General features: G+C 32.1%; 3 protein-coding genes across 4 annotated transcripts; 1 reads left to right on the forward strand and 2 right to left on the reverse strand.

Annotated features, from left to right (window-relative positions):
• Window positions 1-3558: 3558 nt before the first annotated feature.
• On the reverse strand, window positions 3559-8934 carry LOC123904104 (linoleate 13S-lipoxygenase 2-1, chloroplastic-like). Its single transcript, XM_045953793.1, has 9 exons — window positions 8706-8934; window positions 6804-7075; window positions 6329-6569; window positions 5850-6176; window positions 5679-5764; window positions 5467-5577; window positions 5082-5383; window positions 4732-4998; window positions 3559-4467 (listed from the first exon to the last, which is right to left on the reverse strand). The coding sequence occupies exons 1-9, from the start codon at window positions 8932-8934 to the stop codon at window positions 3708-3710; spliced, it is 2595 nt and encodes an 864-aa protein (XP_045809749.1). The 3' UTR covers window positions 3559-3707.
• Window positions 8935-10997: 2063 nt separating this feature from the next.
• Window positions 10998-18014, reverse strand: LOC123905733 (protein FAR1-RELATED SEQUENCE 3). Of its 2 annotated transcripts, XM_045955443.1 has the most exons (6): window positions 17563-18014; window positions 14730-17043; window positions 14546-14635; window positions 14174-14323; window positions 12338-12454; window positions 10998-11524 (listed from the first exon to the last, which is right to left on the reverse strand). In XM_045955443.1, the coding sequence occupies exons 2-6, from the start codon at window positions 16974-16976 to the stop codon at window positions 11480-11482; spliced, it is 2649 nt and encodes an 882-aa protein (XP_045811399.1). In that variant the 5' UTR covers window positions 16977-17043; window positions 17563-18014; the 3' UTR covers window positions 10998-11479. The 2 variants fall into 2 exon arrangements, with proteins under 2 accessions (XP_045811399.1, XP_045811400.1); XM_045955444.1 differs by lacking the exons at window positions 10998-11524; window positions 12338-12454 and having other exon boundaries at window positions 14285-14425; window positions 17563-17982.
• Window positions 18015-20144: 2130 nt separating this feature from the next.
• LOC123904105 (UPF0481 protein At3g47200-like) lies at window positions 20145-21509 on the forward strand. Its single transcript, XM_045953795.1, has one exon. The coding sequence runs from the start codon at window positions 20145-20147 to the stop codon at window positions 21507-21509; it is 1365 nt and encodes a 454-aa protein (XP_045809751.1).
• Window positions 21510-23205: the final 1696 nt, after the last annotated feature.

Below are 23205 nucleotides of genomic sequence, written 5' to 3' on the forward strand. Positions count from 1 at the left end.
TGACAATATAATCTTCAAGGAAACTTTGGGCATATACACTCTTTAGATTTTTTGTTGTTTGCAATGACAAGTTGTGTTGATAGTGTTTTGTTTACCTTGTCTTGTAAAGATACCTCAAAGTCATCAATCTGTAAAGACAGAGTTGATAATATTATCATATGTATATTATTTTGTTTAAATGCAACATAATGATTGCTTGGTTAATGAATGTGTCTTAACAAAAGTTCAATCCTGTGGTTTTTTTAATATAGTTATATATTTCTGTTTCTTATGCTCTTTTGGATGCAATGAGTTTTTTAGTTAAGTTCAATTCATTTATGGTTTTGATTAGCAAAGTTAACAAAGGAATGCAACATGGCTGAATGTACACAGGAGAGAATACAATATGGCACAAAAAGTGCAGTAATATGACATGTTTACAAACTACAATACAAATATATCCCTTTGATGATACATTATACATCTCTTAATAACCAGCAACACATCATAAATTTGTTTTCCTAATTTTCCTAAAAATCTTAAGCACATTGAACTAATTTCAGAATTTGTCATTTGCCAATGAGAAAACTTCAAATTCTCCATAGTGGTGTATTTGTCCTTTGCCAATGAGAGAACTTCAAATTCTTCATAGTGGTGTCAAAGCATATGTCTTTTGTGTTGTGAAATCTTGGTCTGTTAAAAATTATGCAGAAGATTATCAAGCTATGTGAATCAAAACCAATCCAAACATTCTTCACTTATGATGCACATACTAATATTTTCCTTTGTCAAATGTCATTGTTCTTCCATTTCCCAATTACAATTGAACCTGAATAATGACATCCAAATAAGCAAGATTCAACAAAATTAAAACACAACCAACACCAACACAAAAGAATATAACAACAGCAGTGAGGAACATTGAAAGCATAAAAATACTCCTCCCAAATTCACTTCCTCTTCAATTGAAATATGGAAACAAAGTCACACAATCACCAAGATTGTTGTTGTTGAGGAACAATGGGTTTTATCTCTCTCTCTCTCTCTCTCTCTCTCTCTCTATCAGAGTATCACCGCCACTCCAAACCTAGCACCTCTCGCTCTGTTATCGTCACGACAGCACCGCTAAATCCTTCTTACTCGCCGGCGAATCTCACACCATCGTCATTCACCCTCTCACGCTCTCCACGATTTTTTCCTCAGGTAACCGTGCACGACCACCTAGCTCTTCTCGCCGGTGTATTCTGTTTCCTTAATTTGTAGTTTCCGGTGAAAGCAAATTCACACCCTCTACAATTGAAATTTGGAACAACTATTTAAATTGAAAAAATGATTTAGTGAAAGCAGATCAAGAAGAACTGAAACAGGATGTTTTCCAAACAAAGAACAAGACTACCGACATCGACGGAAACAAATTGTGGAAGGAAGGAGACGACCGACATAGGAGGAAACAGGTTGTGGGAAGTTGTTGCCGTCATGGTTTCAAGAGTTGCAACTCTCAGTTCAATTGTTTTCTCTCAGTTCAATTGTTGTTGCCGACTTATCGTCATGGTTTCAAGAGTTTTTTTTTAAAAAAATAAATTGAGAGAAAATAATAATTTTTTATTATTGTTGTCAAATGTTGTCAACAAAATTGATGTTAGAATATCATTTCTCTTTTTTTAAATTGGTCAAATTTGAGTTTTTTTTCCTTATAATTGGTCGATTTAACTTTATACTATGTTTGGTTTGAGAGAAATAAGCAAGGGAGAATAAGGAAAGAGAGAAAGAGAAGAGAAATGCTTAAAAATGCTTAATTTCTCCTGCTTGGTTAGCAAAGAAATTGTGAAGAGATAAAGTAAAATGGTGGGACCCCTAACTTTTTCATTTCTTCTCCCACCTGCGAAGAAAGTGAAGAGAAATGAAGCACACTTTTATCACTTTCCTATTTTGCCCTTGTATTGCTTCTTAATTTATTTTTTAGGCAAAATTACATTACAGGTCTTTTATCTTATTTTTTTGTAATAATTTGGTCCTTTATCTTTTTTTTGTAACAATTTGATCCTTTATCTTTTATTTTTTGTAACACTTTGGTCCTTATCTTATTTATTTATAAAAAAATAAAGGACCAAAGTGTTACAAATAAAAAAAGATAAAGGACCAAACTGTTACAAAAAAAGGGACTAAAGTGTTACAAATAAAAAAAATAAAGGACTAAAGTGTTACAAATAAAAGATCAAGGACCAAAGTGTTGCAAAAAAAAGATAAAGGACCAAACTGTTACAAAAAAAGGGACTAAAGTGTTACAAATAAAAAAATAAAGGACTAAAGTGTTACAAATAAAAGATCAAGGACCAAAGTGTTACAAAAAAAGATAAAGGACCAAAGTGTTACAAAGCATGATTTGTAAAACAAACTTTTATCAAAGCATGATTTATAATTCACGTTAATAAAAAATATTATTTATTTTAAACTTTTAATTTAAGTAATGTTTTTTCTGACGGGATAATTTAAGTAATGTTGTTATTAATTAATTGATTAAAAATAATTATTAAATTTTTGTCAAAAATAATAATTATTATTATAAATTAATTGAATTACAATATATTAATAATGTAGTTAATTAAATGTAATAAATAATTATATATTAAGTTTTAGTCTAAGGATAATTTTGTACTTTTACAATTAATTGTATTTCTCTCTTCTTACTTTCTATTCAACCAAACAAAAGAAATGAGAGAGAAACACTTATTTCTCTTCTATTTCTCTCATCTTTCTCTTATACCAATCAATATATAAACTCTACTCTATTTCTCGTCTCTTTCTCTTTTTTCACACCCTCTCTCACCTATTTCTTTCTTCTTACTTTCTTCTCTCAATCAAACACACCCTTAAAGTTCCAGAAATACACTTAGTTATAGTTTCCAAAACAATTCAAATTATTACTATGGTTTACTGATACTCGTACTCCGATATTGGAATTTATTATGGTCGGTCACTTCTTTATTTTATATCAATAAGCTAACTCCTCCAAGTCCAATTTGTAATTAGCTTTGTGTTGTTTCAATCAACTCAAGTCAAAATTACCCGACAATTTATTAAATTAAATGAGAAAAGTCTTAAATATGCTGGCACTACCCAAAAAATGTAGGTATCTTTAGGACGCCACTTGATAATCATTAGATTGCTTGGCATCCCTTAATATGAGGAAAAACTCATAAGCAAACTAAATTCGCATGAAATATATTCAAAGAGCATGGTAAAAGGAAATTATTATAGAAACATAATAACAATAAATTCAAACATCATAATCATGCTATATAAACCAAATATTTAATTTTAAATAAAAATTAAATCGTTATATATAAAAAAAAAATATTCAAGCAACAATTGATTCACATACTCAATAATATTGTAAATTGATTAGGTAAAATTGATATATGAGAACCCAATTAGAATTGATGTTCTTAGTACGAAAGAAATATTAAGGAAAATATAGAAGAAGAATAAGTCTAAGACTTAACGATAAGACTTCATCAATTCTCTTCATACCCACTATTGATTTTAAAATCACGTGTGCATTTACCTCCAATTATGTTATGTCAAATATATTGCCACATGTGCTATTTTGATTCATAACAACTTGCATCTTTATTCTTGATTAAATTAACAACAAATGTACAATAATTTATTATAGCACAGTTCAAATCTCACATAAAAATTATAGGATATGAAGAACCTTTGAACTTTTAAATGGATATGCTATATGGGACTCCTTTGCCAGTGACTCCAGGTCCTGAAAATGCCTTTAATGACTCATAAGGCATTATTCCAGCACCATATCTATTCTTCAAATTCATATTTGCATTCCTTGAGTCTATAATACCTTCAATCTCTTTCAATCTTCTATGAAACTTTTCAAAGGCTACTTTTATAGTTGGATTCTCACCCCAAGATGGCTCCATTTTTTGTCCAATGTATTCTTCATCTTGTGAATGTTCTGATAATACGTTCAAAATAACCATAAATAAGGTTGCTTGAATTTGTGATGGAAAACACTCCAAAAGTGTTTGCTCTGGATTGTTCATAAATTTTTCCCATTCTTCTTTTGTAGGATCTTCTGTAGGCATTTTGTTTCTAGCAATTGTTGGTCTATTAGGGAAATAACCTCCATATGTATATTGTGTAAAGTTTACAGCTGAATGATGTGCAGATGCTACCCAAGCTATAGTGGTAATGATGTTAATAAGATCATTTTGTGTTTTGAGTTTTGGCCACCATGGTTCTTCAGATTTGTCGCCGTGACCCTTTGTTCGAACTTCTGTCCACCATGCTTGAAGCTCTTGATCAGATTCTATTATATTTGGACTTGGATAGTAATGGTTGACATAATCTGTGATCCACTGTTTAATAGCATCCCATATGAGAAGACCATCATTGGCAAAAGGGTAGTCTTCAATTGCTAGCTTAAGGCCATGTTGTGCTTTAGAATCTACCACAGCCATTCCTCTAAAAATAATAACAATTTACTTAATAAAGTTAGTGGTTTTCAATATGAAAACACAAACACGCATAATATATAATTATATATGTAGCACGACACTTCAAATTGAAGACATGTCTGCAGAGACATGTGTCAGTGTCGGACACCAATACATGTGATTACATTATAACTTTCATTTTTCAATCAGTGTTGACATGTCACTAACATTGTCTTGTTTGTGTCTGTGTTAGTACTTTGTAGCGTAATACTCAGTATCTATATAACATTACCTATTGATAAGGTCATTTGGTAGCGCCTGTGTATCAAATCGCCAAAGCTTATCATACGCCACAGAGCTTAATTCCATCGTATACTTTTTAGGAAAAAATGATATTTCAAGGATTCCACTTGCATTAATAAGCACTTCACGAGCAACCTTATTGATTTCCAAGGTATATCTTAGATGTGGATGCAATAATCTATAAATTGGATGCATGGAACTGAGTTGTCTATGTGTTGCAATTATAATAGGTTCCACAACACAATGAGCTCTTAGCCTACAAACACAATCAACATATTACTAAGTTCGTACTAGTTATAAGCTTCACATAACATCTCATACAACTTATTTGGTACTCACCAATGGCTTATAAGTTGATGATGACCGGTATCATGCGCAAGAACATGAGTTTTCGCAAGCCTCCAAAGCCAGAGATTGGTGGAATGAGAAGAAGGTGTGAAAACTTTCTTCCATTGTGGCTTGCCATCAATAGGGGGTCTAGTGAGCTCAATAGCTATTGGCTTCAATATGCCTTGATTGGTGAGAAAGAATAGTGTTCTTGATCCATATAGTGTTGTTCCTTCAACTTCTCTCACTTTGCTTACATATGGTAAGTATAAATCATGATAGTCTAGCATGAATAACTTCTTTTCTTTAATAGCCTACAAGTTATAAATAAAATTGATTAATTTTTAAGCACTTTACATTGTTAATTTAGTAAAGATATCATTGATGTTTTTGGTACCTCTTCAAATGTGCTATAAGTGATTATTTGTTGTTCAATGATTTCTTTAGTAATTGCAGATTCTGGTGGACCATAGATTTTGGCATCTAGTTTACTTTTCAAAGGCCATTCCTAAATAAATTGAACAAAAACAGAAAGAAAAAAATTGAAAATTATTCCATATATATAAATAAGTAAAATGAATATTAATTTTTGTAGCAATATATTCATGCCTTGACCAATTGAATGCTATGTGGATTGGCACCAGCCAAAGTTTCTCTAGCAAACTCCAAATCTGAAAACCAAAAGAATCTATCTCCTGCAATTCCAAATAACCTATTTATATCAATAAGAAACTAAGAAAAATTATTTACAACTTATTTATATGATTGAATTAAACTTACTTTTGAATGGTTCGGGGGCATCAAATCGCAAAAGATTTTGGCTATCATTAGCAACTTGGATTAACTTTGGAATGACTTTTTGAAGAAATGTTAAGTCATTAGATTTAAAAGGTGGTAATTGAAATCCTTGTTTGTAAATTTTTTCTATGTCTTCAAAGCTTGCAAATCCAAGATTTGGATCAGTGAGGATTGTATCTAAGGATTGAATAGCTGCAGTTATTCCTAAGGTTATGGTGGAAGTATTGAATTGTGTTTGCTTTGTTTCAGAAAATGATTCATCACGTGGAACATAGAAGTTTAAACTACTCCTTGTTTCATACCTTGGATCTGCATAAATAATTTTTGTTATAAACATATAGATAAAGTATTGAATATACATAGTTCAAGATAAAACTTTTTATTAGTATGCTTAATCGGTGTGCCTTGGGGGCACTATTTAGCATTTTCCATAAAATATGAGCTTTTAGAATAGGTATAACCTGCATCAGAATGTTTTCGACCGGTGCGACACCGTCTTGGATATGGATATTGTTTGGAGCCACCAAGAATAGGTCTTTTGAGTTCAATGTTGGTGTCAGGATCACCAAGATCATTGTAGACATCATAGTCATAGATTCTGTCTGAGTCTTTTCTTTCTCCTTCGCCGTTTCCTCTGAGTAAAATTAGCTCTTGTTTTCTCAATCTTTGTAACCCTCTTGGTGTTTGAGAAGGCAAATATGGCTATTACATTACATATATAAATTAGTTAAACATATATAGGAACATAGGAAAGAATTTTCTCTAAGGATATATATGAGACTATCGCGAGATAAACCATTACTATCGCGAGATAAGGAAATGAAATGACCAAAATTATATCGTCTGAAAATATACTTCCAGAAATATGTGTGGTTTTTTAGAAATCGGGGAATTGAAAAGTCCCCTAAGTGTAAAACAATTTTCTATCATTCGGACCTTGTGGGTGAAGAAAACTCTTTTCTCATCAGGACTATCATTCTTAGGTTGAATCCAGGAATTGCAAGTGAAATTGAGAGGACCATCAGGGAAACCATGAAGGACTATAGTCTTCAGAAACACCTCCTTGTGTTGCTCATTCTCAATGAGAATAGCACCAACCTTCCCAAAATCTTTATATAACTCAAATTCTGCCTCATACCGCTCTTCATCGTCTTTTTCTTCTATACATTGAGCCGAGCCTTTTACCATTTCCTTCTCCGAGTTTGCTTCTTCATTCATACAAAAATCGGATAAATTTTTACGTCATGCTCAAATCGAATAGACACATCAAATTACACTGATATAATATTTCAGAACTTTCACACTATATTATATATCTATATATATAATTCTTAAATAGTTCTCCTAACCCTAATCCACTTAGACCAATCAAATTGCTTCATTTAGCCACATTATCCATTTAAATCCAATTAAATCACTCTACAATGTCACATCATTTCTACTTATATTATTATTATTATTATTTTATTATTGTCATCTCTATACTTTTCATATTCTACATTTATATACTTATGGCTTTTTAATATACACTCACTCAAACCTTTACTTAGCTTTTACTTTTTTTGGCGAATATAATAACATTTGCTTACTATATTATAATAAGGAGAATACAAAAATACACAATAATTAACTTTGTAACTCCCGGTAATATATTTTTCATCTCTTAAGTCACCATTCAATTTTCATCCCTTCGACTCTTCTACCAATATTTTAATATACAGGTTACAATTGTTTTAATTTGTATCCTATTCATATTTTCCTAACTAACCATTACGAATGTTATAAACAAATATTTTCATCCCCTGATGCTCAATCATGTGCTTAACAAGATTACCATTTATTTTTTCGGTTGAATGTGAGAATAGATTTTCTCATATCTTATATGTGCAATTTCTCTTTCCATTATCTTGCCTCTTCATCTTTTGTGCATCAGGTATAAATACTTATGTTATTTTCTAAAACCATGATTTGTTGTAGTTATTTTATTTTTTGCAAAAATTAACTTTTTGCATAACAAATAAAATTAAGAGAATTTGACATTTTTTGTTTGTTGCAAATCATACATTCAACTTTTGTGTTGCACATCATTTATAGGTTTAGTTAAGTGTTACTGTATATGTGTATTCATATTCTATTATGATACAAATTAAATAATATATACTTTATTTTTAATTGAATTATGTAATAGTTGTTTTACTTTACTTTCCTTTCCTTTATTTTTTTATTTGTTCATTTTTTTAATTGAAATACTTATTTTTATAATATTTGATTTTAGGCTTTGGGTCATCATCTCTTACTTAAAAGAACTCAACTGTGAGGTTGATGCTCTTCACATATGTCCATTTGGAATATTTTTAAAAAGTATGTACCCTTTAATTTTATTTGTTTTATTTGAGTTTTTCTAATTCTGTCACTATTTATATGTCAATTGTGTGACTTAGATTTTGCCGCATATCTTTTCATCCAATCATTTGTGTGTTTTGAAATAGATTTATATGTTGTGCGAAGATATATCATATTACTCCTATATATATAAATTTTATATAGTTATTCTGTTACTCATGTAAAGTAAACCATAATCCTTAAACCAATAATATTTCTTCATTTAACCACATCAGTCACTTACAATGCCACAAAATAAATTTTTTGAATCTCGAATTCTCTATTTTATTATTATTATTATTATTTTGATAATATTTAATGTTTCAATTTTATGCAATTGTAAAATAAAAACAATCGCATCACACCCGTGCATCGCACGGGTAAGGGTCTAGTTAAACTTAATATCGAAATAAAAATTTATATAATATAAATCACTAATGTAAAATTTGAAGTTACCTTGATCAACTTCATTACTCACAAGCTCCAAGACAAGTGTTTTTCCAACCAACTCTTCAATCTTTTGGATCCCATCATCTACAAGATTGGGTAGAAGTCCATCATCACTATGTTTCAAAGTGACAATAGCTTTCACTTTGATCAAATTATTTTGAGATTTTGTGTTGGTGTCATTGTTGCCATTGCCACATGTCAATACAACCTTCACAAATTGAGCTACACAATCCATTGTATTTTAAGTTATTACTATTATTATATATATGTATTGTATTTATAGGGGAGAAAAATGTAGATTAGCTAGAGATTAAGATTGTTGACCTATGCATGTGAATTAATTAGTCAACGTCGTGCATTACAATTGTGTTGCTTAATTTCTTCTCATCACAATATCAATATTACACTCAAATATAAAGTAGAGATTTTCCGTGGCTATTTTTATATACACATATGATATATATTGCGGAAAGAAGAAAGAACCACATGGTACACCATTTTTAAGAAAAAACCGAAAGTTTTTGGTAAAAACAAATATTAGTCATACAACATAGACGTATATTAGCTGAAGACAGTCTTCAATTTTGTTTGAAAATCCCTTGGGGTAAATATGTTTGAAAAGATCAAGGATTACTAAAAAACCTTTTTCTTTTGTTTACAAGATTTACTTACACTTTCTTACACAAATTAAGATAGATATTTCTTTCTTTTTTCTTTTTTTGGGTGCTCTCCGGTTCTTAGGAAAAAGGGGCTCACTAATTTAGAGTAATTAATAACTGAAAAAGAAGGAAAATTTTACTACTTTACCCTTATATGGTATTTGATCAACCGCCTCGTGAAGTAGTTCCGGTGCTAAGTTATGATGGTAGGCGTGTTTCATTCACTACTGTAATTTATTCTAGTTGTTTTCTTTCTCTCTTTTTTTTTTTTGGCTTAGGTCCCTTTATTTACCCAACATAATAATAATAATTTATAAGTGAGGTAAATTGTATTAATTAGAGATTACAAATAAAACAAATTATTAAAGTTACATTAAAAACCAAAAGTGACAATTTTTTTTGAACAACTATTATTTATTTATTTTTTATAAATGTGACAATTATTATGAAATAAAAGGATTAACATCTATTGTGACAATTATTATTTTTTACAAATGCGACAATTATTGTGTAGTGTATGTAAGGGTTATAAAACCTTGAGGTAGTTGGATTCAGGGTGCTTTGATGAGTCAATAAGAATAATTTTCTTGTAAGAAATCTCCAATTAAATATGACAATAAGGCTTCAGCTAATTATGCTTGCTTTTAAATATTACTATTGTTTGCCAATTGCCATTGGCAAAAAAGTCAAAACAATTGAATTTAATAATGAAATTTTCTAGTGTCAAAAAAAAATAATGAAATTTTCTCTTGCCACCTTACTTATTTTTAATTTATCAAAATATCATTTTCTGCTATTTAGGTAGCAAAATACACCCCAAAATATCCTACCAAAATATTTTTAGAACGTCCATCACTTAAGTAGCAGACAAAATTTACAAAATTTCTTTAAAATTTCTCATTTTTTATAATATTCACTATTTAAGTAGCGGAAACATAAAAATGAAAATACGTAGGACGCACAAAAAATATGTAGGAAGGGGAAAAAAATCTAATGAATAACACCCCCAAAGCCCCAAGCTATGTACTTCTTTGCCCAATATAGACATGATGATTATAGAGTATATCATGTTGTGGCACCAAGCGATCATATGACAAATCACAATGATAAATTGATAATGAAGATATGCATAATTCGGATTTTGAACTTATATATTGAGATAGAAATTACCCTGCTTAGATAGCTGCTATTTAATATGATAAATAAATTTTTTTTACCAAAACACACACTTATATACTCTTTTTTTTAATAAATAAAACACACTTATAAACTGATTTGTCAATCTATTAAACAATTGATATCTTAAATATCGGTGAATGAAGCTAGTCTCCCACATTCTTTAAATTTTGCTTTCGTACTAATAAGTACTTTTCTTTATTATATACTTTTCTTGTAAGATATAATTTCCCTTTTTAGGCTTATATTAAGATAAACTTAAAATTGGCTATTTCAAACGGGCGGATTAATGTAATGTAATGCAATGACGTACAAATTGAGTAGTTGTGTGTCAACCAGTTATTATCGTGAGGTTTTGCTATAAGCAAAAAATTGTGGAAACAATGACATAACTCTCTTCAAAATATGGCAGTGTGATAGCTGTTCTTCCCCCAAATGTAGAAGTTTAGATAGAGACCCATGATAAATGCAATTTATAGATTAATCGTCACCAACCATAATTTTTTTTGCTAATACTATTATTCCCCTACGTTACATACTATTTGAAGACTACTTTTTCCACCCCAATCATCAATGCAATCAAAATAATTACCAAATTTCTTCCGTCTAGATGCGTACTTACAAAGTTACAAATAACTGGTGCGATGGCAGAGAAAGAGGTGCTCACACTGTTTGTTTACCTTCCTTAGGCCCAAATTCGTAAACCGTATATGTTATTTGACGAATGGGGTGAAATAAAGAGGAACATGACATATATAAAACAAAGCTACGGCTTAGGATATACCTGTATGTGTTAGAAAACAGACGGATGAAAGAACCTAACCACACTAAAATAAACACTACAACTACTAAGTTTTTCCTGCCCTTTGTACTGAGTGGTCATTGCACTTCCATTTAGAAGACATGCAGCCACACCACCTGGTTATGATATGAAAATCTGATGCTTTACTTCTTATGCTTTTTCAATAGAGGTTCTGAATGTGCATCACCCTGCCAAATTTTAACATTTAAATGAACATTAACATCAACAAAGAAAATAATCCCACATAATGACAGATTTTCGGCTAAATTCATGGAAATTGAACTCAGAAAATGGATATATGCCAAGTCGATCAATTGCAATGCATATTTGTCACATGCAATTATACACATAACACAATAATCAAATCAGAATACTGAAAACTACCTGTTGTGATAAAGGTGGAAGGTTAATATTAAATTTTTAAGAAAGTATTGACTTGTCCTAGTTTGCAGTCAAAGAAATTTCAGAGGCACTATTATTTTCAACCAGGACTGCAAAAAAACCTCAAACAATCTTAAGTTCAAGCTGAGGAGTAAATTGCCCCCGGAGTTGAAGAGATTTGGGTAATAGCCCATCCCAAACTAATTTGGATTATTCAATTTTACGTACTGAAATATTAGTTCCTAAAATTGAAGGTCAACAGCCAGTTTTCTTTTTCTTTTTTTTGAAAAAGTCGCCAATCAATTCAGTCTCTCTTTCAGCAGCTAATAGAGAAAAAAATGCTTAGCCGACAAGTTTAGGGCATGCTTAGTTGGAGTAGTATACAGAAATTTGTTTAAGGCTTCCATTGATCTCTATTTTGCAATCTAGTTCATCAAACATGATTGAATTGATTGTCAATCTTCAATTTCATGAAATAAACTGACATTTTGTAAATTTGAGAATCGAAATTGCTCGACGCATACAATTTTGAGGACCAAAATAATGATTCGCTCATTACAATAATTTTATGACCCATGAATCATGTGCAAAGAGGTAACATTAACAAACAACAAACTTACAACATGAGATAGTTGTTCACGGATATAGGCCATTGATCGTAGCATGGCACCCAATGTATCCTTGGACACCTGAAACCTAACTTCAGACTCACCGAAATTTGTATCCACGTCTTGAAGCTGAAATATTTACAAGATTTAATCCAAAAAGCAGGTCAAAGTCGAGAGACAGAAAACTAATTAATCAAATAATAACACATAATAGTATAATAATGCTACAACAAGAGACATGAATCATGATATAATTAAGCCATTAGGTTTGGTCTAGTGGTGAGGGGTTTGGGTAGTACGCTATAGGTCTTGGGTTCGATCCCCAGCTCATTGTAAACCAAAAAAAAATTAAATCCGATTTTTTTTAAAAAAAAAAAAATCATGATATAATTAGTGATAAGTTATTAGCATTTGTTTTTATCAATGTCTTTATTTTCTTATCCATTCTGGTACGGTTCTAATTCATATCATTACATTGTGCATTGGATCTAGTTGTATGATTCAAATGGAGAATCATATGATTTTGATAACTTCATATTGATCCAATGGTCCATTATTGAACTAAAAGTAAACATATTTGACTTTTTCCTCAAAGAATTATCCAAACAAAATAAAATAAATAACACAGCCATGTTGTATAAAATTACTACTCCATGAGTCCATGTAGGCAGTAGCCGACAGTTTACTCAAAATATGGCTTCAAAGTCAAAATGCCACCTCCCACTTGACCATGGGATACTAAGGACTTAACCATGAGATACTAAGGAATGGAACACTTTTACCAACGGTACTTTTTTGTTTAAAACAAATTTGATAAGAACAATTATAGGATATTAGTATAAAAAAGATCATGCTTTGTGTCTAAAAAGATATTAAAATGAGTACTAAATATTTTTTTAGTCCCGATAAAATAATCTCCTAAACTTTTCTATAATGTTTTGTCCTCCACTTATTCTCCGTTTTCAACTTTAGTCTTGTCATTTGATTTTGATGAATTAACAAACAGAACTCCACATCAGCCTTGCCAGTGGACATTTTAATAGAGGTGGCATCCATGTGGTAAATGAATAAGCAATTATATTATTAATCATATTTTATTTAATTAATAACTAAAATAAAATTAATTCATAAAAAAAAAACCAAATCCTAATCCCTAATAAAACCCTTCTTCTACCATTGAAAACTCTCAGTAGCCGCCTACCCCTTACCCTCTTCGTCCCCATCCCGCCACCACCCCCATCCCTGCACCACCCCCACCCCTGAGAGACACGCATTGGATGAGATATGGTCAAACAATGTGTTTATAAGGGGTGAGTCCATCACCTTGCAAGCCAATTTTGTACGGGCTGAGTAAGGCGTCCAACCCAAATTCTAAGATGGTATCAGAACCTATCAAATATTTGTTGGGCCACCTGCTATCGGGTCATTCGGGTCACACTTTAGATGTCCAAATATTGGGCGTGAGGGGTGTGTGCTAAGAGTGTCGCAATGAATCACATGTGGTTTAACAATGTGTTAATAAGTGGTTAGTAGTCATCACCTTACAGACCGGTTAAATATGGGTTGAGTTAGGTCCAAGTGTCCAACCCAAATTCTAAAAATTACATTATCTTCTTCAACAACAGAATCAATTTCTCCTCAATCATAAATACTATATAAATAGTAAACTAACACAAGTACATCTTCCTTAACCCCTATAGCAACTTAATATCAAGAGCATTGCTTCAAAGGAAGTTTAATCACAGATGTTTAAAGATGCATTGGACTGTGCTTTTCTAGTACAAGAACAGTTGTGCAAATTATTATAAAAAAATATTTAAGACAGATCTAGAAAATAAAATCACATACGTTGAGATTTATTACAGCAACCTTATTTGCTGGTTTTGAGAGTTGTTCACTAATGCTGGCCATAGACTTAAGCATTGGTTCCAAAGTAACTCTTGAAAGCTGAAACTTAACCTCAAATTCTGTTGATGGATTCCTACTATTATCTTGCAGCTGCAATATGGTGCTTGAAATATGTTAAAGGACTAAATCTCCTTACTGGTTATCAAATATGATATGAGAGGGAAAAAGCAAAGTACTTTTCCAACTGAAAGGCTACAAAAGATATCCATAAACATACAAATAAAGCACTGAAATCAGGACCAACTTTAAAGCTAAGCTAAATAAAGAATATTAGAATTTACTTTTCCTTAGTAGAGGATAATATGAGCATACCTTCAGATTGATAACAGCTACTTTACTCCCCAGACTTGAGTTTTTGTTCTCCATTACCCATGTCATTGCTTTTAGGCATGGAAGAACCACCTATATGACAGAAAACATCGATCAAATTAATTCCATGGAGTCCTATTTCATTAAACAATAGAAACAGATGAAAAATGGATCTTTTCCTGAGTACCATGTTTCCAGATGGACCGCCATCTCGATGAAGAGACACTGGGGTCATTCGTGGCAAATTTAGGTCAGCGACTGATTGAACCGGACCACCAGAATCATTGAGATTAAACCTCCCTGTTATTTCATCTTGTCGGGGCCACAAAAGAGGGGTTGAATCCAAAGTTGAACTGGTGGTAGTTTTCTTGTTATTATTAGTCCCACTGGCTTGACTGTTAGGAGGTGTAGCTTTGGCAACACTTTTCTTCATTGCAGTAACCTTCTTTCCACCTTCTTTAAGACCAGTCACTGCAACATTATAAGTTTCCACAGTTACTGCCCCTTCCTCAGCATATCTGATGGCTTCCCGACATAGATTACTGTACCTCAATGTCAGGGACTCCTGTCCATGTAATTCACCAGTACATTCATCTGATCCAGCACTACTTTTTGCATTTTTTGTCCACCTTTTTAAGATGTAATGAGACGGTAATGTAAGAACATTTGTCATAGTGAAAACAGTTAAAATGTGCCTGCAAAGAATGCCTGAATACTCAAACATTTGGCAACTACAGTTAGCTCTCAATTCTGCATGGTTGAATGAAACAGTATATGCCTTGTTGACATCCTCAAATTTTGCAACCTTGAATGTACTGTTTACATCATCTCCTTCAATTATATTTGCAGTATAAACAAAAGTTTCAACTAGTTCATCCTGAAACTTCAAAAATATTTTTCTTGTATATAGGTTAGCAGCCTGTTTCTCCATTGGTGAAGGAGTCTTCAGAACTGGTGTTGTGCAAATTGTCTCAAAGTCTGCTTCTATTTCCTTTTCAATCCAGCTTTCTAAAGCTCTTTCATACTGCCGAAAGAATAATGGCAATGTCATCTGTTGGTTGATGTAACCTTCAAAAAAAGAACCACCAAATCCTTGATTAGGAGATATTGCAGCAAAAAATGAATCATGGAAGTAAGCTGGAGCCCATTGAGCACGGGCATTATACAGCAACTGAAGCCAATCATTTCTTCTAAGTTTGTATTTATCAAGGATAGAATTCCAAGATGACTCAAACTCCTCAATGGTTTCTGTCCGGTTAATACAATTATAAAGTTCACCCTGAAAATTTGGATGCGCTAGACATACATGGGCCAACTTTTCCTGGCCTTCTCTCAAGACATGCCACTTGTTAATACAGTGCCGAGCTTGTGGGAAAACTTGTGAAACTGCTTCCTGTATGACTATGTCTTGATCAGTAATTATGGAGACAGGTTGTCGTTCATTCATTGCTGAGAGAAATGTCTTAAAGAGCCACAAAAAAGAAGCCTCAGAGTCATCAAAAAGGAGTGCACAACCAAACAAAACCAACTGACCATGATTGTTTACTCCAGTAAAAGGAGCAAATGGGACGCTGTACTGGTTAACTCTACACGTGGTGTCCAGATGAATTGCATCACCAAAATGACTGTAAGCTGTCCTGGAACGGGCATCTGCCCAAAAGACATTAGACATATGATTGTCTTCATCCAGTTGTATAGCATAGAAGAAACCAGGGTTCTCACCCTGCATTTTCTTAAAATACTCCAGTAAAATATGGGCATCCTTCCCTAATGTCCTGTTTTGAGAAGGTGGCCTAGCAGTATAATTCACCGATGTGGCATTTTTAACAGGGGTACTTGGATCAACGGCAGTGGAAGCATGAATATTCAGAACCGCTGAAGTATTCTGATTAGAAACGTGATTCCCATCCATAGAGACATACATGACACCACTTGGAACAAGTCCAATTCCTTGATAAGTTTCAGGCATAGTCCTTCCGACACTGGAAAAATGCTTACGTGGATGCAGCTTTTGTGACTTGCTGGAACTCATCAATGAATGACTATGCTCCTTCACAAATTTGGTTACAACCCATTTATTTTGACCCTTTAGCTCAATCTTAATCATAGCATTGCAACCGTCATTAAACCTTTTGTTCAAACCTTCCCTTTCACACACAAACTCCCTATACATATCTTGCCCGTTGGCTTTAGAGCTACTACGTGAGCCAACTTTAGAGATGAAACCCGCGTGTTTAGCGTACTCGTAGTAGAAAGCCTTGGCAGCATCCTCCGAATCAAATTCCATACCCAAATATGGGTCAGAAATCCCTTCCTCAACATAAAATCCAGAACTTTCAGCATTATTAATTTCACCGTCACTAGGTTCTGTATCTCTGTCATCTGCAGATTGATGATCACTTTCTTCTTCAACATTTATCACATGAACATCCATTTGAAATAATTTATACCAATACGCTACTGTGTCTAATTCATGAGTAAATGTACTGTATACGCTAATCCTGTAAAATAGAAAGTAGTTGCTGTCTAAGTTATCAGAACTCCAAGAGTAAATTCAAAATATACACACTTTGTGAATGTGTTCAATCATTTTATCCTTGTAATATATTCTTAATAATGACATAGAACAAAACAAAGAAAAACAACTTCTGAATAACCAAAAAAAAAACTTGTTCAGATAAAAAAATATACCAAATTAAGCTTATATAAGAAACTACATCAATCAAACATAAATGATATTTACCCAAACTATGCAACTAACATGACATGATCAAGTAAGTGTAAAATAGATAACAATTTATTATAAGTAATAAAATCTTCAGTAAAAAAGAGGGAAAAAACTTCCAATTAAAAAATCTATAAAAATCAACAAAGCTCCTAATACACATGACTGTGTGACCTACAATAACAAGATTGAAGCTTAAGCCCTTTAAAAAAATAAACTTTTTTTTACTGAATTGATAGAAGAAACGAATTTGGACAAATTAAATTGAAATGAAGAATTAAGAACCCTAACTTACAGAAATAATGATAAGCTCCAGAAATTGATTCACGAATTCACAGTAGTGGAACGCGCGTGAACAGGGAAGTTCGGAAAACAAAACGACGGTGTTTAGGGAGGTGGTTAGGGTTTGTCGACGACCGGGGAGTTGCAGGCGAGAGAGAGAGGAGGAGGAGAGAGAATGTGAGTGCGTGTCACAGATTCAACGTGACATAAGTACACACGCGTGATGTGTGCCGTTAGATTTAGATCGAACGGTTAAATTTGGGTTAGACCAAACCACTTTCCTTTTTAACAGAGTGGGATCTGAGGACTGAGATAAAGCTCTGTGTTTTGTGGTGGATTTGCCAAGTGCATGACCAATGTTTTTTTTTTTTTTTGAAGGAAGTGCCTGACCAATGTTGTGGTTGTGGTACTATACTTTGGCATTGTATTTTTGGTTTTTTTTTTTTTTTACGATACATTTTGAGTTTAATGAATGGAAGGATATCTATAACAATATATAAAGGGGATAAGGGAGTTTGGGCTGAATTTTTTTGGGTCCATTTTGGCATTAACTTCCTTTATGCTTTTTTAATTATTTCATAATTGCCCTTAACTTCCTCTCTTTTTTTTATGGTTTTTTCATCTATATATATTCTATACTATAATATATAAAAAGAATCCATGAGTTTTGGGGTAGAATTTTCATAATACCAACATTACCCTTGCTTTTTTTGAGTCGCAACAAAAATCTTTTATTAACAAACTCACCATAACATAAGGCGTATATTTTTTTTTAGGTACATAAGTTAGACACAGGCAGGCGCGGACTGGCCCGCTAGTGCTCTATAAATTGATTTTGATATATGTTGTTTTTAAGTCAAAAAATCAAGTATAAGTTGAATTATTTCGTAAAAAAAAAAGTATAAGTTGAATTATATCAGGGTAATTTTTTTATTAATATATAAAAATAAATATTATAATACAAGATATTGTTCAATTTGTCTCGACAAATATTTTTAAAATATTAAATTTTATGTTAAAACATAGGGAGAGTTTGTCATCCATTTGGATCCCACTAGACTCGAGAGATTAGTCTCTGCAATTACACGCAGAGGATACACAATTTACGCCAACAAAGATATTAAATTTTCATAATTTTTATAATATATAATTAAAAATATTAGTGATCAAAGTTGTGTATTAACATGTGTGCAAAAATTTAAAACGACACTTAAAAACGAACGGAGTGAGTAGTATAAAATTGTCAACAACAAAAAATAGTTTATATTGTCCGTACATATACTATTTTTCTTGAGAAAAAAAATAATATTTTCTTTAGTATTTTTTATTTTTTTCATTTTTTAACTTATTATTTTAAACACAAGGAAGCAATGCCTAGTTAAAATTAGAAAAATGTTAACCATTAATTTTGGGTACTACTTAAGAAAATTATATTTATTAAAAACTTCTTAAAATTGGTGTAATTAACATTGTAAAAGTGTAAAAAATGTTTTTTTAATGTAAATTTTTCTTTTTGTTTTCTTAATTAATGATAGCAGACACTGATTTTATTTTATTTTTTGTATGCAACATACACTAATATGGTCTTTAAAATTATTTAAAAAAAATACATAAATGAGATTCAAGGTTAAAAACTCAAGATAAATAGTCAATGGCAAACTAACTAAAATATTATTTCAAAAATTTTTTTTTTATAAGCAATGTTAGTCGTTAGTATTGCAATGTTATGTTAGTTTTTTTCTTCTTTGTCAGGACAAAACTTGAACAGTGGACCTCCTGCTCCTTAACACTTTGCTCAACTAGTTTAACCGAGTTTAAAGATTTCAAAAAGTTAATTTTTTTACTGTTGTGCATAGAATATATTTTAATTTATGAAAAAATAAAAGAAATTATTAAAATTGTTTTTCACATGCCCTTGTTTTTCACTTTTTCTAATTCATTTGTGATTTGTTTCCATTTTCTCTTATAGTTTTAACCTATGTAGCATGGGTACTCCTAAGATGGTGAAGTACCCGTACTGGGTACGTATCAGTACCGGATACTCCATGGTACTCGTATGGTACGCACCGATTCCGTACCCATTTTAATTTGGTCGATTTATGATGATGAATACGGAAAAAACATATTGGCTGTTGAAAAATCTCTTAAAATATTATAATTTTTTATTATATTTCAATTATCTCTCAATTTTTTATGAAAATAGTTGAGACGATAGACAAAAAAAGTTAAATCTTTAAAGCATTATGATAATAATTCACTTAAAAATAATTTTTCTAATATTTTAGCAAATATCAAACTACTAAACAAATCTCAAATGGTCTTCCTTCCTCTCACTTCGTTTCATGAAAGACTTAACTCTTAAGCTAAAAAGACAAGACTTGGTCTTTTTGGAATTGAATTGAAGTATGACTCAGCCTAAAAGTATGACTCTCAAATGGTCCCTTTGTTATTGCTCTTTTTCTTTCTATAATAGATTTCACACATTTTCACTGCAAGACTCTTCCTAATTGTGTTCTTCACACAGGTACTTCTACATTTCATTACACTTTACCATACTTTTATAGTCTTTTGTTTTCTACACTTGTTGCTAGGTTAATGAAGGAAATGGAGTTACAATTACAACAGAATAGTTTAATTCAAAGAGGGAATGAAAATAGAGATTTGATAATTCACATGGAAACCATGTTACAAAGTGTAGAACTTCCCTTAGTCTCACGTTGTTGTATATACAAAGTACCTCAAAAAATCCGAAAACTTAATCAAGAAGCATACACTCCAACCATTGTTTCCATTGGCCCATTTCACTATGGTGACAAGAGGTTAGAATCAATGGAAGATCTGAAATTAAGGTACCTCAAGAGTTTCCTAGAAAGAACTCAAAAGGGTTTAGGTGATTTCATTGAATACATAAAAAAATCAGAAGAAATCATTAGATGTTGTTACTCAGAAGCCATTCAACAAACTAGTGATGATTTTGTTAAGATTATTTTAACTGACGCTTGTTTTATAATCGAGTATTTTCTTCGGTCACTTGAGTGGCCGCAAGAAGATCCTTTATTATCAAAACCATGGTTGAGGTGTGATGTTAAGCTTGATCTGATATTACTTGAAAATCAGCTTCCTTGGTTTGTTCTTGAAGACTTGTTCAACTTAACTGAACCTAGTTGCATCGATGGCGAGGTTTCTTCGTTTTTTGATGTTGCTTTTCACTATTTTAAGGTTCATTTCCTGCAGAGTATTTTGCCTAATGAAGCAAATAACAATAAGTTTACAATCCACTATTTTCATGAACACTATCAGCAATATATAATGAAACCTGATCAAGTTAGTATGCAATTACATAACCTCACTGATCTGTTACGAGTATTTTACTTGCCGCCTGATATGTTACCAAAGAGGGAAAAACAAATAGTGAAGCATTTATATAGTGCAAGCCAATTAGTAGAAGCAGGTGTAAAACTCGATGTTGGTCAAGATTACCCAAGTTTACTCGAGTTAAAGTTTGCAAAGGGCACACTTACGATACCAAGATTCGAAGTTTGTCACTGGACTGAGACACTGATAAGAAATGTGATTGCGTTCGAGCAATGTCATTATCCGTTTCAGACTTACGTGACTGATTACACGGTCCTCTTGGATTTCCTGATTGATACAAGTCAAGATGTTGATAAGCTTGTTGACAAGGGAATAATGATTAACACATTGGGTGATAGCAATGCAGTTGCTAAAATGATTAACAATCTTTGCCTTAATGTTGTTCAGGAAAATATCAATGGCAGTTATATTTCGCTGTGCAGAAAATTGAATTGCTTCTATGAGGATCCTTCTCATAAATATAAGGCAATTTTCATACATGACTACTTCAGCACTCCTTGGAAAATAACGTCTTTTGTAGCTGCAATTGTGTTACTTTTGCTTACTCTAATTCAAGCCACATGTTCTGTCATCACATTATTTTAGGTTCAATTCTGTTGTATTATTCATTCTTCAATAATGTTGTCGTCTTCAGCTTTTGCTACCGGGCAATATGACACTTGATCATTAGCCCATTTGTTTTACATTTTGAGATGCCTCAAACTAGATTTAGTGATAGCAAGTTTTGTATTTTTTTTATAGTGTATTAAGAAGCACTTTTTTCCGCTTGATTCCACTGAGATCTTAAACGAACATGCTTCGAGCTATGTTTCCTTTCTGATATTTCATCATTTCATGCAATAGAGCTTTCAATAGTTTTCTTTATCAATTTCCTTTTTGTTACTAGCAGTCATGCAATGTATATGTTTAGTTGCTAATTTTATTGATATTAAGCATGTAAACACGACACTTAGTAATGCTAAAATTCTTTAAGGTATACTAACAGAGTATAGGTCAGGTTGTTGAAGATATTGAAAGTGGTGACAAATGACACTGAGGCAACTTTAGGCCCAACAACATCAACCCCCTCAATCTGTTTAGATAATAGTCACAGACACTAGGCAACTAAAATTAGTGTAGATGCAAGTTGTTTTGCAGATATCAGAAAGTAGAAACCAGAAAAATGAAATGTTGTTTTATACTTGCAAGTCGGCAGATATGGTTGTGGAACCTGCCTTAGCCAAGGCCTTTGGAGTGAGATAAGGACTCCAGCCTGCACTAGATCAGAATATAGGTAATGTAATTATTGAATCTAATGCATATGTTGTTGTTAAATGCTTAAGTTCCAATTCTGTTCTTGCCACAATAGACACAGTAATTCAAGGTTGTAAATCTCTTTAAACACCAGTTTGATAATTTTCTTGTTAGTTGTCACCACAATGTTAAGGCTCATAATTTGGACTGGCAAGGAAGTTTGGCACTAGAACATAGTAAGAGAATGCCCCAAATCAAGCTATTCAATCTTTATGTACTAGTTTTATGCAATCTGTTGTTTAACTTAAAAATTGGCAGAAAATGAAGAGGGGTGAGAAATAGTTCAAATGGACCTCCACTAGAAAGAATTCATCATCACCTTTTGATTTTGAATATCTCCTTCAATGGAGTTAAAAAGAAAAAATACAGTCATTAAGTAAGAAGAAATGGCTTGTACCACTGATTTAATAAGAACTTCTCCACCCACGTAAGAAATCATTTTACTACTCCAGTTGCAAATATGTTTCCAAACTCTATCAAAATAGCCTTTTGCTCAATTCAATCATTAAAAAGGAGACCTAAATACTTTCTTGTTCCAATGCACTCAAGGACACTCAGAGCATGTTTCTTATAGCTTATCATATTTTCTTCCAATTTTACACCTATCATCTTACTTGAAAGAAGAAAAAAAAAAATTTTTTTTATGTCATTTCACACTTATAAGCTAGTCAAACCACTAATTTTACCAAACACTACAAATTCAATAAGTTAGTTTATCCCCTAAAAGCTAGCTTATAAGTTATCCGCTATTTTTTACCAAAGCCCGACAACCATTTTATCGGCTAACCTAGCCTCCTCCGTTCCTCGGGACCAACAAGAGGTAGTACAAGAATATTCACTTGTTGTCCATCGACTACGCCTTTGGCCTGATCTTAGGCTTTAAGTTTTGTCCAAAAAAAAGAGTAGTAAATTAAACTACTTGTAGCAATATCTATAAATAGAGTAAATCACCAGATTGGTCCATGTAACTTATCTTAATATGTCAAAT

The sequence above is a fragment of the Trifolium pratense genome, linkage group LG2 (assembly GCF_020283565.1).
Source record: "Trifolium pratense cultivar HEN17-A07 linkage group LG2, ARS_RC_1.1, whole genome shotgun sequence".
Lineage (NCBI taxonomy): Eukaryota > Viridiplantae > Streptophyta > Magnoliopsida > Fabales > Fabaceae > Trifolium > Trifolium pratense.